This window comes from Crotalus tigris, unplaced genomic scaffold (assembly GCF_016545835.1).
Source record: "Crotalus tigris isolate CLP2741 ecotype Arizona unplaced genomic scaffold, ASM1654583v1 scf7180000017628.32516253702:7417878, whole genome shotgun sequence".
Lineage (NCBI taxonomy): Eukaryota > Metazoa > Chordata > Lepidosauria > Squamata > Viperidae > Crotalus > Crotalus tigris.
In genome coordinates this window covers 3,518,619-3,530,099 of record NW_024096523.1, presented here as the reverse complement: position 1 = coordinate 3,530,099, position 11,481 = coordinate 3,518,619, and the positions used below count along the sequence as shown (strand labels likewise).

Here is an 11,481-nt window from a genome sequence, read left to right as displayed (position 1 = left end):
TAAATTAAATTGAGAAAGTAGCCTAAGGTCAGCCACAGAACTGAGGGTGAATCTCAGGCTTTCCCAGTGTGAATCTACAGTAACATCTTAACCGCTATATACACTGACTTTCAATTTCAGATGTATTTATTTGTATTTTTATCTTGCCTTTATTTTTATAAATAATGCAAGGTGGTGAACATACACTGTATTCCTTTCGCCTCCTATTTTCCCCACAATAACAACCCTGTGAGGTGGATTGAACTGAGAGACTGACTAGCTCAGGGGTAGGCAACCTTGGCTCTTTTCTGACTCGTGGACTTCATCTCCCAGAATTCCCGAGCCAGCCATCTGAGGGGAAAGGGAGAGGTTTCCAAGTTGAGCCATGTTGGCTCAGGAATTCTGGGAGTTGAAGTCCACGAATCATAAAAGAGCCAAGGTTGCCTACCTCTGGACTAGCTCAAAGTCACCCAATTCACTTTCATGTGTAAAACAGGACTAAAACTCAGTCTCCTATTTCTAGCCTGGCGAATTACTCACTTACAAATAACTAATTTAAAATATATTTGAGTCACTCATTCTGAACACAAACTTCTCTTCTTCCTGGAGGAAAAAAAAAGAACGGCCATTGCAGCTTGCCGGAGTACACAACTGCATTTATTTTTCACCATCATTGGGATTATGAAATTACAGCAACAGAACTTCAGTATTTACAAAGGAATCAAGCAACTGGATCAGAAGACCATCTAGTCACCAGCTAAGGAAAGAAAGAACAGGGCAAATTGATGAGTTTTACAGAGAAATCTAAACAAAAGACCAAATGGAAGACAGTAACAACAATGAAACGATGTAAAGGAAACATACTTTGGAAAGTACTTTAGATGTGACCAAATTCCTACAACCAAGACACTTCAAGGCAGATATGAATGCAGAATCAATGCAGAGTTCACAGATCGTATCACTACGACTGGGTATTTTACAGCCACATCCAGCTCTTTGGCTGTCCCTGCCTGGCTTCACTTGAGGTCAGTTGGAAATTAGAAATCAAATGTAAGTAAATGTAGACCATGACTGCAATACAACTGCATCACTTTTATTCTGAAAGTGACCCCCCCAATTTAAGTATGTGCCTTCGTGCCTGTGCACCTTCGCAGTAATGTGTTGGTCCTATTGGTTCCACCCTCTACAGCAGTCAGTTTCTCATGTGGCCCCTTGGAAAAATAAATTGCTTACTCTTGATATACAGGTTTCTCATGACATCTACTCAAACAAATAATAATATTTTGTCTTCTTCTAGGGCCTAGGCACTGTCTGCAAGCATGGTCAGGCAGGCACCAATCAAGATTTAAACTCCCAAAAATCCTATCCAGAAATGTGTTGTTGAAGACTCTTGTCATCCAAGCAAAGAGGTCCGACAACTGGACTAGGTTTTTTTTTGTTAGTTTGAGACGTTTCACTGCTCATCCAAGCAGTTTCATCAGCTTCATAACGCCAACCCAGAAGTGCTTCCCGTGGAAGATTTTAAAAGTTATTAAAATCATTAACATAGATTTTGAAAGATGAATAGTTATCATGCGGCTGTTAAACAAGGTGGGACAATGTAGGTTTGGCTATATTTGAGAGATGATTGTGCAAAGGCTAGAAACTGCAATCTGACTACAACACATGCACGCCACTACTTGCCTTGCTTAAGCTGCATTTCTCCAAGGTCCTGCAAACTTATTTTTGGCTTCCCCCAATCTCTGGAACTCCAATAAATCAGGGTTGCAAATATAATGTAGGGTAAAACCACCCCTAAACCGCTTTACTATAAAGGATGTGGCTCAGTTGTTAGAGAGAACATAAGAACTTATTTTAGAAGTGGTAACAATTTATAACAGAGAAGCTATTTCCAGTCACAGTTCTACTGACTAGTACTACTAGGAAATCTCTCCTTATCAAGTGAGCAAAATAGCAAGACAAGCAGAATCTGCAGCTTTAGCTCTTCGATGGCTTTAAGTCTCTCCCCTCACTTCATCTTCTCCTTTGAGCCTCTATATTGATTATTAATTGGCCAGTTCACAAATATAGATTTAAAAAAAATCCTGTAAAAAATATTGGAAGGGGAGGAAGAGATGTTGAGAACAAGAGGAAAAACCAATCGCAGCCACCCTAATATTTTTGGCTCCTCCAGCAAACTTCACATTTTGGTAATGCTTGTAACAATCATATTGTGTCAGAAAAGCACTTTCTAATTTGATTGAAAAGATGAGCTTAGATCAGTGCTATGACCGAAAGACAGTTGGCTTTAAGTTCCAACTCTGGGAAAAGTTTGGGCTTCCCGGAATTTTTTTTTTTTTTTTTTGGCAAGTCACTATGAGAAGGGGGGAAAAATAAAAAGGAAAAAAAAATGAGTAATGTGCGCATTATTAATTCAGTCTATTATTTCCCTAAGAACTAGAATCCCTACTGGGACGTAAGCGAAATAGCCCAGGAATAGCTTGATGGAACACCACACGGTGTCACTTTGATGTAAGACCTTTGATCTCTAATCAGCCTAGAGCTTATTGATCAGTTTTCTACAGCTGCCATCATTCATGCTTGAAATGGCTGAATACAACGAAGACCCCCAAGACCTGCTAAGCCACAGGTGCCTCTTTTTTTTACACAGCACGCATCTTTGGCACTGCAGGAGGAACAAAAGGAGGAAGGCTAGCAAGAGAACAACAAGGGTAGAAATGAAAGGAGAGTCCAGCGGGTTTTTTTATGTCGCTTTCGGTTAAAAAGAAAAGGGTGCCCCTTTTTTCACACAATAGGCAAGGCCGCAAGCCTGAATTAAGTTAAAAATCATCATCTGACCAGCTCTTGCCCTTTAGATACCTGGCTACAGCAAGGAAAAGCTGAGCCCTAAAGGAATGATTCATGTTTCCTAAAAGCAGACATGACGCCAGTATGGCTTCTAATATCCAACCCTCATTATAAAAGATGAAGCATTTAATGGCCATGGGTTATGTTTCCAGTGACTTCCAAGGCACAATATAATGTATGAAGAACCCAGGTAGAGCAAGGGCTTTGGAAATTCAATTCTATAAAAGAAACTAGGAAGTCTTAAGAACAGCTCGTCAAAGAGAGCAGCTTACATTCTTCAGCAGGTCTGAGACAGGGGCAGTTTAAGCTGACAAGAACGTAACAAAGATCAATTGAGATCAACTGCCTTTCGAGTGCTGGTTCCTATGAGACTAGACTTAAAACACATACAAACAAAGAGACAGACTTTCTGTGCAGCGGGTAAGAGGAAAACAACATCGTCCTTAAACTCCTGTCTGCACCAGAAGAAAATCTCGTCTCACATAAAGCCCTGCATAGATCAAGAGGATCATTCTTCCATTTTGAGGCCACCATCTGGAAAAAAAAGTGCTAGAACTATAATCACTGGAAATCTCATCATTCAGTGCAACAAATATTACCCCATCCCAGGGTGGTGACCACAGATAGCCACTGTCCATTTAGTGCCCATTAATCACCGCTCGGGGAGATCAGAGAAAGTTATCACCTCCTTAGACACCTCACCCAAGGTTAACGAAACCCTCCCTCATTGTCCTATCAACCAAAGTCCTATTTGGGATTTCCATGGGGGAACCTTTGGGCACAAAGGAGTTTTGGTGAGAAGTACAATGCAAGATTCTCCCTCCTTTCCCAATCCCAAAAAGTTCCAAGTCATGTATGTTCAAAGAAACCATCCTCATCCAAACAAAGAATCCCAGGGGATAACAGCAGAGTTGTTATTACAAAATACAAATGGAGTTCTTTTTCTGAGGGCTTCCAGACCATGCAGCTCCATGCCTTCCTAGGCTGAAAAGCCACGGGTTCCATCACTTGACTTCAAAGGAGAACAAAGGGAGGATGGGTGGGTGGGTGGGTGGATACACCAATGTCATCCATCACCGGATGTGAAGAGTCAAGATGACTATCAGGATAATCCCCAAAAAGAGGAAGAAGGGAAGCCAAGTCTTCACAAAGCCTCCTATGCTGTAAAAGAGAGAAGAGAGATTTCAGAAACTAAAAATGGGGGGGGGGGCATAAACCACTGAAGTGCAGCCACTGAGGACCAGGGATAGAAAGAGAAGAATATGCAGAACAGAGCCAAGGAAAGGGACATAATAGGCCAGGGATATCCAACCTTGGCAATTTTAAGACCTGTGGATTTCAGCTCCTAGAGTTCTCCAGCCAGTCATGCTGGCCGAGGAATTCTGGTAGTTGAAGTCTACAAGTCTTAAAGTTGCCAAGGTTGGACACCCCTGTAATAGGCCTTTATCTTTCTCTGCAACCAAGTCTAAGTACTTGCTAATTGAATATTTCTGGTCGAACCCTATTTCCACCTACTTTTCCATCTCTGCCAAGTTTCATTTACAAACTCTTTGGAAGCACCAATTCACACTCATGGTTCAAAAGTAATAACAATTCATCCTTCATTTGTCTATTTTGACTGGCATACAGATAGTATAAAGTACATTGTATATTAAGTGCTGTAAGCACATAGATGCACAATCTGGGTGATGTACAGTAGATTTCCAAGGTTTTCTGACTCCGTTATTTTACAATCAAACGATATCCTGCCATCTCTCAATTTCACTGATAAGATTATGAATGCTTCAGCAAACCACAAATGGACTTTTGGAAGAAATAAGTATGCAATCTGTTACATTCTGATATTTGATATAAATTCCCATTATACTATTTTGTTTTTTTCCATTAGGTTCTAGCTAGAGGAGTTCAGAATTTTATTAAAACAATTATTACTGTCTTCCAAGCCTGAAGGTTGTCATCACTGCACTTTTGACAGGAATATTCTTTTACACAATGTTTAGTAGCACAATGTAAAGCTATGTAATAATATTTATACATAAACAATCTAAATATTAATATAACATAACAGTTACCATTACTGAATGGCCTACAAGTCAATGGGTTGAGATATGCTATTTTGTGAAAAGAGACTTATTTCTTCCTTAGACCAGACACTGAAACAGCTTTCAACAACCTGAAGATTTCAGCTCTTAAAAAGCAGTGAAGTTACTAGCCTTTGAGGTTATTGACATAACAATGTAAGCAGTGTCAGAAGACAAAAGGTGTCATTTGCAGTTGGTTCTGTATAACCTTCTGCCTTTCCATATTACCATAAAAGCAGAATAAATTATGCAACTAGGAAAGCATTAGAGGCTTTTAAAAAAAAATATGCAGAAGTTCTACTAGACTGTCTGCTAACAAGGACTTGGAAATTTGGGATTGTACAATTAATTTACAATGGGAAAAAAGCTCTGCACCACAAGAATCAATGGATCGAAAGCATCTAGGTACAAGGGACATAAAATTATCTGCATATTACATACATGAGACATTTAAGGAGAACCAAGCCCTTGATGAAAATGCTCTTTCTCTCTTACTCAAAGACATAAAAGCAATGGAGTTTTCTACTCACCTTACATACTTTCCATACAGCAAAGAGAAAAAACAAAGTTTGATCATATTCCATGAAGTACTGTTGTCGTATCGCATGAGATTTAAGGCTAGAGCTACATGAGAATGGCAATTGTCACAACAGAGGTTATGCTATAAAAGAGAAAAAGAGGTACAATTGAAGATATTTCAAATATCTTCTCTAGACATAATCAGTACTGAGATAGGCATCCTCAAACTTAAACTGAAAACTGAACCTTACTCACCATTCGGTGCTTATATTCTTCAGAGGCATCATGTACCGCTGTATCCCAAGCATTGGGACCACAGGAATAGACTTTGCTGGGATCCAGTTTCCAGTATCTGACAGAAGGGGGGGGGGAAGAGTAAATCAAAATTATTTCCCGGCTTTCATCAAATGGAACACCTCACTTTCTAAAAAGTTACTAAAGTATTCAAATAACTCAATTCCGAACACAGATAGTCCTCAATTTACAACCATTCGAATTTACAACGGCACTGAAAAAAAGGGACATATGAGTGGTTTTCATAGTTACAGTCATGTGTTGTAGCATCCCCATGGTCATGTGATCAAACTTCGGACACTGGTTATGACAGTTGCAGTGCCCGAGTCACCTTTGATGACCTGGCAAGTAAAGTCAATGGGGAAGCCAGATTCACTTCTCAACTGGGTTACTAATTTAACAACTGCAGTGATTCAATTAACAACTATGGCAAGAAAGGTCATAAAATGGGACAAAATTCACTTGACTGTCTCGCTTAGCAGCTCATCCCTTGCTCCTTTTTGTCCTATAATTTTACATTATCACTCATCTTGCCCTATATTCACCCCCCCCCATCCTGACAAAGTCTTCCAGTTTTGTAAATTGTTGGAAATATTTTTGCTCCTTAACATGTCTGTAGCTCTACCCAGTACAATATATGCATTCTTTGTTTGTTATAGCATTTCTTTGCTGTATCATACATTGCTTTCCCCCTCTTCAGTAATACCCAAAGAGACTGAGAATGAAAATAAAGCACTACAACATAAAGATTCACACTTCTTAAGACAGCAACTGATAAAAATTAAACTAGTAAATTATCATTTAGGAGGATGTCAGGCATGTACTGAATAAACTAAGCATGAAATAGCTGTATAAAGCAGCAGAACAAACTATTTATATTGGTTATCTCAAAGAGTATCCTTCAACTGCTTTTACCAACTTAAAAAACAGAGCCTGGTTAGTATGGCAGCCCCTTAAAGAATTTTTTTTAATCTAATAGAGAATAAGTTTCCTAGAAGCATGAGCGAATTCAAGATTATTTATTTCTAATTAGAGATGCACAAGATGCTACTGTTCATTTTCTCTTCTTTTGTACCAGTTTTGGTCCCCCACAAAAGAGGTGTCGGATACACGCAGGCACGGCTAATATTAAGAGAAGAACCAATATTTGGATAGATAGAAGAGACACTTGAGATCATGAATTAACTTCAGATCAAACTTCTACTGTTAATTAGTAGAAAGCTTGATTAGATCAGAAGCTCAGATGATTGTAAATACAAAGAGATTTAGTGTAATGCTGCTTTACTGGTGCAAGTTCCATCAGTCAACTGTAATCTATTTATTTTTGTCTTAACTGAAATATGGCATCTATTGTTCTGTTTCAGCCACAAAAATACTTCTGCAAATTAAAATGTAGAGGGGGAAATAACACTTACTTCACAGGCTTCCCAAAAGCCATGTTGTCTTCCTAAAGAGGATAGGGAACAAAAAAAGGAAAAACACATTCAGTTACCAAATCAGCTATACTTGTGATAACATGATTTATTCTGCTTATGTCCTCCAAAACTAACTGTTGTATTGAATTTACACTGACCATGTATATCACACTAAACTACTGTTTAATCATGGTTTACTGAATAAACTATTCTTGCTGGAGTCATAAACCACAGTTTATCAACTGCAAGAGTTAAGCTTATACAATATGCAGTGTCAAAACTCAAACAAAATTTCCAAGTCCAATTTGCCTTCTTCAGGTTGACAAACAAGACACAATTATCTTTTTTAACCTTCTCTGGGTGTCCTCCACCCAGAGAAGATGAGAATGTTGAAGAATTGTACTCCCATACATCTAGATGTACTAAGCTGAAAATGGTTGAATTTTGTTATCTTTGTTATTTATCATCTAGAACAGTGTTTCTCAACCTTGGCAGCTTGGAGATCTGTGAACTTCAACTTCTAGAATTCCCAAGCCAGGATCCCAGCTAGGGAATTCTGGGAATTAAAGTCCACAACTCTTAAAAGTTGCCAAGGTTGGAGACCCCTGATGTAGAGGAACAAACTTCTACTTACAGAGACATAGTAAGGCCCTGCAAAATCTCGGATGACTCCTGCAGAAGTGCAAATGCCCATGTGACCAATGATCGGGAAAAGCCATCTGTAGAAACAAGAAAAGAGTGTTGTTTCTTTTCTCACACTGAAAAAAAGCTGTATTCAGGAAGCTGTAGAACTGGCCGTACATGGTCATGCTAGTTAGAACCTAAAACAGACAAAAGATCAAAAGAAGTTAAATATGTTTCCTCTTAGCCAAGAATGTGTCTTTCCATTTGCAAAACTGTATCTCAATTCCTTTGCAAATCCCGTTCCCACATATACATATCTTTTGTATAGATATAAAAAAACCATACATAGGAATATCCCTAGAATGCTAATAGATGCGCCCCCCCAAATCCTGCCACTTTAGATGCAATGTCAGAGACTAACATTCAGATCTCATTTATGCAGCAACAGCAACGCAAAGTTTAATTTTGATCAAAATTGTGGCTCTGAGAGAGGGAGCCCTTAAAGCAGGGGTCTTCAAACTTGGCCCTTTTATGACTTGTGGACTTCAACTCCCAGAATTCCTCAGTCAGCATGCCTGGCTGAGGAATTCTGGGAATTGAAGTCCACAAGTTTGAAGACCCCTACTTTAAGGGGCTGTGTGTATGTAGTGTGTGTGTGTGTGTGTGTGTGTGTGTGTGTGTGTGTGTGTTGGAGCTCGCCACTGCCATGCTAAAGTCCAAGTACCTGAGTCGATAGAAATGCTCATGCTCCAACGGAACCACCAACTACCCGAAGAACATGGACTTGCACAACCAAACAACAATCATCATTAGAGAAGCGTGTGAGATTCACCAAACTCCATCCCACAACCCTGTTTACCAATCCGGTTGCGTGAGCGCGATTGAAAGATCGCGCCAAGGTCTCCAGCAAAAGCTGCAAGAACTGCCGACTCCCCAACCCATCGTCCCCAACACCAGGAGGGAAAGGCTCCCCTCTTCACCTCTGCGACCCCCCCCAACCCGACTCAAGTAGGAGACCGTCGCTCACGTGAGAACAGGGATAGGCGTCCACACGACGCAGTATGGGAAGCGGCCACGTTCCGGATCCAGCGCCGCCACAAGGGACCCGCCGACCCCCACCGCAACAGCGCCGTGGAACTGCTTCATCTTCCCCTCCGCAGCCTCCTCTTCCTCCATCACCGGGAGGGGGGGGAAAGGAGTTGGCCCAGAGTGACATCACTTCCTGGAGACGGACACCCCGCTTCCGGACACCGGCGGGGCGGGGCCAGCGCGGCCTTTGAGCGAGGTGTTGGGGATGGCGGGAGGCGGGGCCTAACTCTTCAGTCCTAAAGGGGCTTCTTCAAAAGGCGGCTGGCTTTGTTGCTTGCTTGAAGACGTTTTGCCTCGCCTCCCAGAAGCTGCTTCAGTTCTGCTCTGAAGTTCTGAACTGAAGAAGCTTCTGGGATGAGAAGCGAAACGTCTTCAAGCAAAACAAAAAACAAACAAACAAACAAAAAAACACAAAGTCCTGCTGCCTTTTGAAAAAGCACCTTTGGGATAACCATGACCTGGATGACTGAAAATCTCCATAGACACCTAGCTCTTAGTGGCATTGCATAAGACAGTGTTTCTCAACTTTAGGAACTTTTAAGCTGGATGGACTTCAATGCACAGAATTCCCCAGCCAACTGGCTGGGGAATTCGGGGCATTGAAGTCCATCCAGCTTAAAAGTTCCTAAAGTTGAGAAACAGTGGTGTAAAGGGAAGGGTGGGTTGAAGGGACCCTGGGCTGCTTGTAAGAGGTCTTTTCTCTCTAAGTGAGAACCCCCGTGTCACCAAATTCCAGGGATGCATTGGTTGGGGAAAGAGGCCAAGGTGTACAGTCAGTGCAACTTCATTAAGGGCCAGGTTCGCCTTCAATAGTGAAAATTCACTGGCCCCTTTTCCCTCAACCCAGCCTAATGGCAGTTATTAGGGAATGGAGGCAGCAAGGCTAAGTCAATGAACTCAAGGGAAGGTGGGGGCTCAGAAGTCTACGGCAGGGGTGTCGAACTCATGTCATGTGACGTGTCACAACATATCGCAACTTTTTCCCCATTGCTGGCAATGGGATGAGCTATGATGCATCCGGCCTGCGGGCCAGCAGTTTGATACCCCTGGTCTATGGAAGGGGGTCAGAAAAGTCAAGGTGATGGCCAAGAACTTGAAGACTTGGCCAGTTCTACACTAGATGTGGCTGCTAGATTGATGGCGGAGTCCACTTCCCCCTTTGCTCTCTGCTTTCTACCTGTCCACCTTTTTGGTTATCATATTGATGTAGTTTTCTCGTGATCCTTTGTGACTGCTTATTTTATTGTTCTATTATTTTACTTCGGTTTACATTCTTCATTTTTCTTCCTTTTATTATTGTAAGCCACCTACAGTAGCCTCACAGTGAGATAAGTGGCAAATAAATTTAACAAATAATAACTATTGACTCCAAAGTCCTGCTTTTTTTTTTTCCCCGTGCCTTTACATGGTTTTGATCCCTTGGTTGTGGCCACCGTCTTGACTTTCTTGACTCCATCCCTGTAGACCTCCTGGTGATAATATGTCTTAGTGGAGCATGTAGATTCATATGAAAAAATTAGAGAAATGTGTTAAATGTGAATGGATGTTAACAGATAACATTGATGGGGAAACGGACGGAAGCAAACAGGAGAAATTGTCCATATACAATAGAGAAGAATTTTAGAAAAATAGAAGGTGGAGACTAAATATATTTTGCTTTGTCTTCTGAGAATCTGATTTTGTCAATAGTGGTTGGGAAAAAAATCCCTTTATTTCTGAAATAAAATGGAAAACTTTCAGTATTATTAAATACTTTATTAAGTTTGGCTTGGCTCAAAAGTCAGCAATGCTGGTTTGATGCATAAAGACCTGATCGGTCTCTTAGCAGTAGACTGAATAGATGCAGAAGCAGATTTTTTAGATGGCAGGTATTCTTTTTTCTAAATGATTATTTTTGTGTGGAATATTACTCTGTTTGGGAAATCAGTACACAGCATCAGAAATGAATGATCTTAAAATTTATATATTGAAAGTGAAAGATCTTAAAATTTATATATTGTTAACCATCATCACGTGTACCATATAACTTTCTCCATAAATTTGCCATTTCTTTTTAGAGCATCCAAGTTTGGGATTATCCAGTGTCAGGATTTATACAGGCTTTCTTACATTTTGATTCTCAAAATCCGATGCTCTAGTCACACATATATTAATCTCATTACTGGAGTTCTGTTTATGAATAATACTGAAGGAGGGACTGCTCTGTGAGCTGGATATCACGCTGAACAAGTAAATAATCCTCAATCTGCTAATCTTTCAATCAGCAGGTTGTCAGAACCAACCAAATATGTATCCTGGTTATTACAATTCTGACCCCTTGCATCTGAGAGGATTAAACCGGTACTGAGCTGCACCATCTTAATCACATGCACTCCAGTAAAACACTGGCAAGTCACAAACAATTTCCAGTATTATTTACGTTTGGGGCAAAATGAGATAGAACACAGGGGAAATTGACAGCACTCAACAAAAAGCAGAGCATCTTAGAGGAGAATTTAAAATAGCATTGTGATGAATCATAATGAACAAAAATGAAAATATGAAGCACACACACATACACACACAGTAAAATGCTGCTAACCATGGTGATTAAAGGAGAATTTTAAAAAGATATATACAAATTATCCTCTTAG

The 11,481-nt window shown here is 40.4% G+C and overlaps 1 protein-coding gene across 1 annotated transcript; it reads right to left on the bottom strand.

Moving 5' to 3' along the window:
* Nucleotides 1-614: 614 nt before the first annotated feature.
* On the bottom strand, nucleotides 615-8,971 carry TMEM222 (transmembrane protein 222). Its single transcript, XM_039334241.1, has 6 exons — nucleotides 8,787-8,971; nucleotides 7,770-7,854; nucleotides 7,136-7,167; nucleotides 5,682-5,778; nucleotides 5,438-5,568; nucleotides 615-3,987 (listed from the first exon to the last, which is right to left on the bottom strand). Exons 1-6 carry the CDS (start codon nucleotides 8,933-8,935, stop codon nucleotides 3,900-3,902), a joined length of 582 nt encoding a protein of 193 aa, XP_039190175.1. The 5' UTR covers nucleotides 8,936-8,971; the 3' UTR covers nucleotides 615-3,899.
* Nucleotides 8,972-11,481: the final 2,510 nt, after the last annotated feature.

Bases quoted from the DNA above. Each gene is read 5' to 3' on its own strand.
- TMEM222 (XM_039334241.1), bottom strand. From the start codon at position 8,935: ATGGAGGAAGAGGAGGCTGCGGAGGGGAAGATGAAGCAGTTCCACGGC. The intron at 7,855-8,786 runs GTGAGCGACGGT...TTGTTTCTACAG, and splicing joins ACGCCTATCCCTGTTCTCAC to ATGGCTTTTCCCGATCATTG. The intron at 3,988-5,437 runs GTGAGTAGAAAA...TCTCTTTTACAG, and splicing joins CTGTATGGAAAGTATGTAAG to CATAGGAGGCTTTGTGAAGA.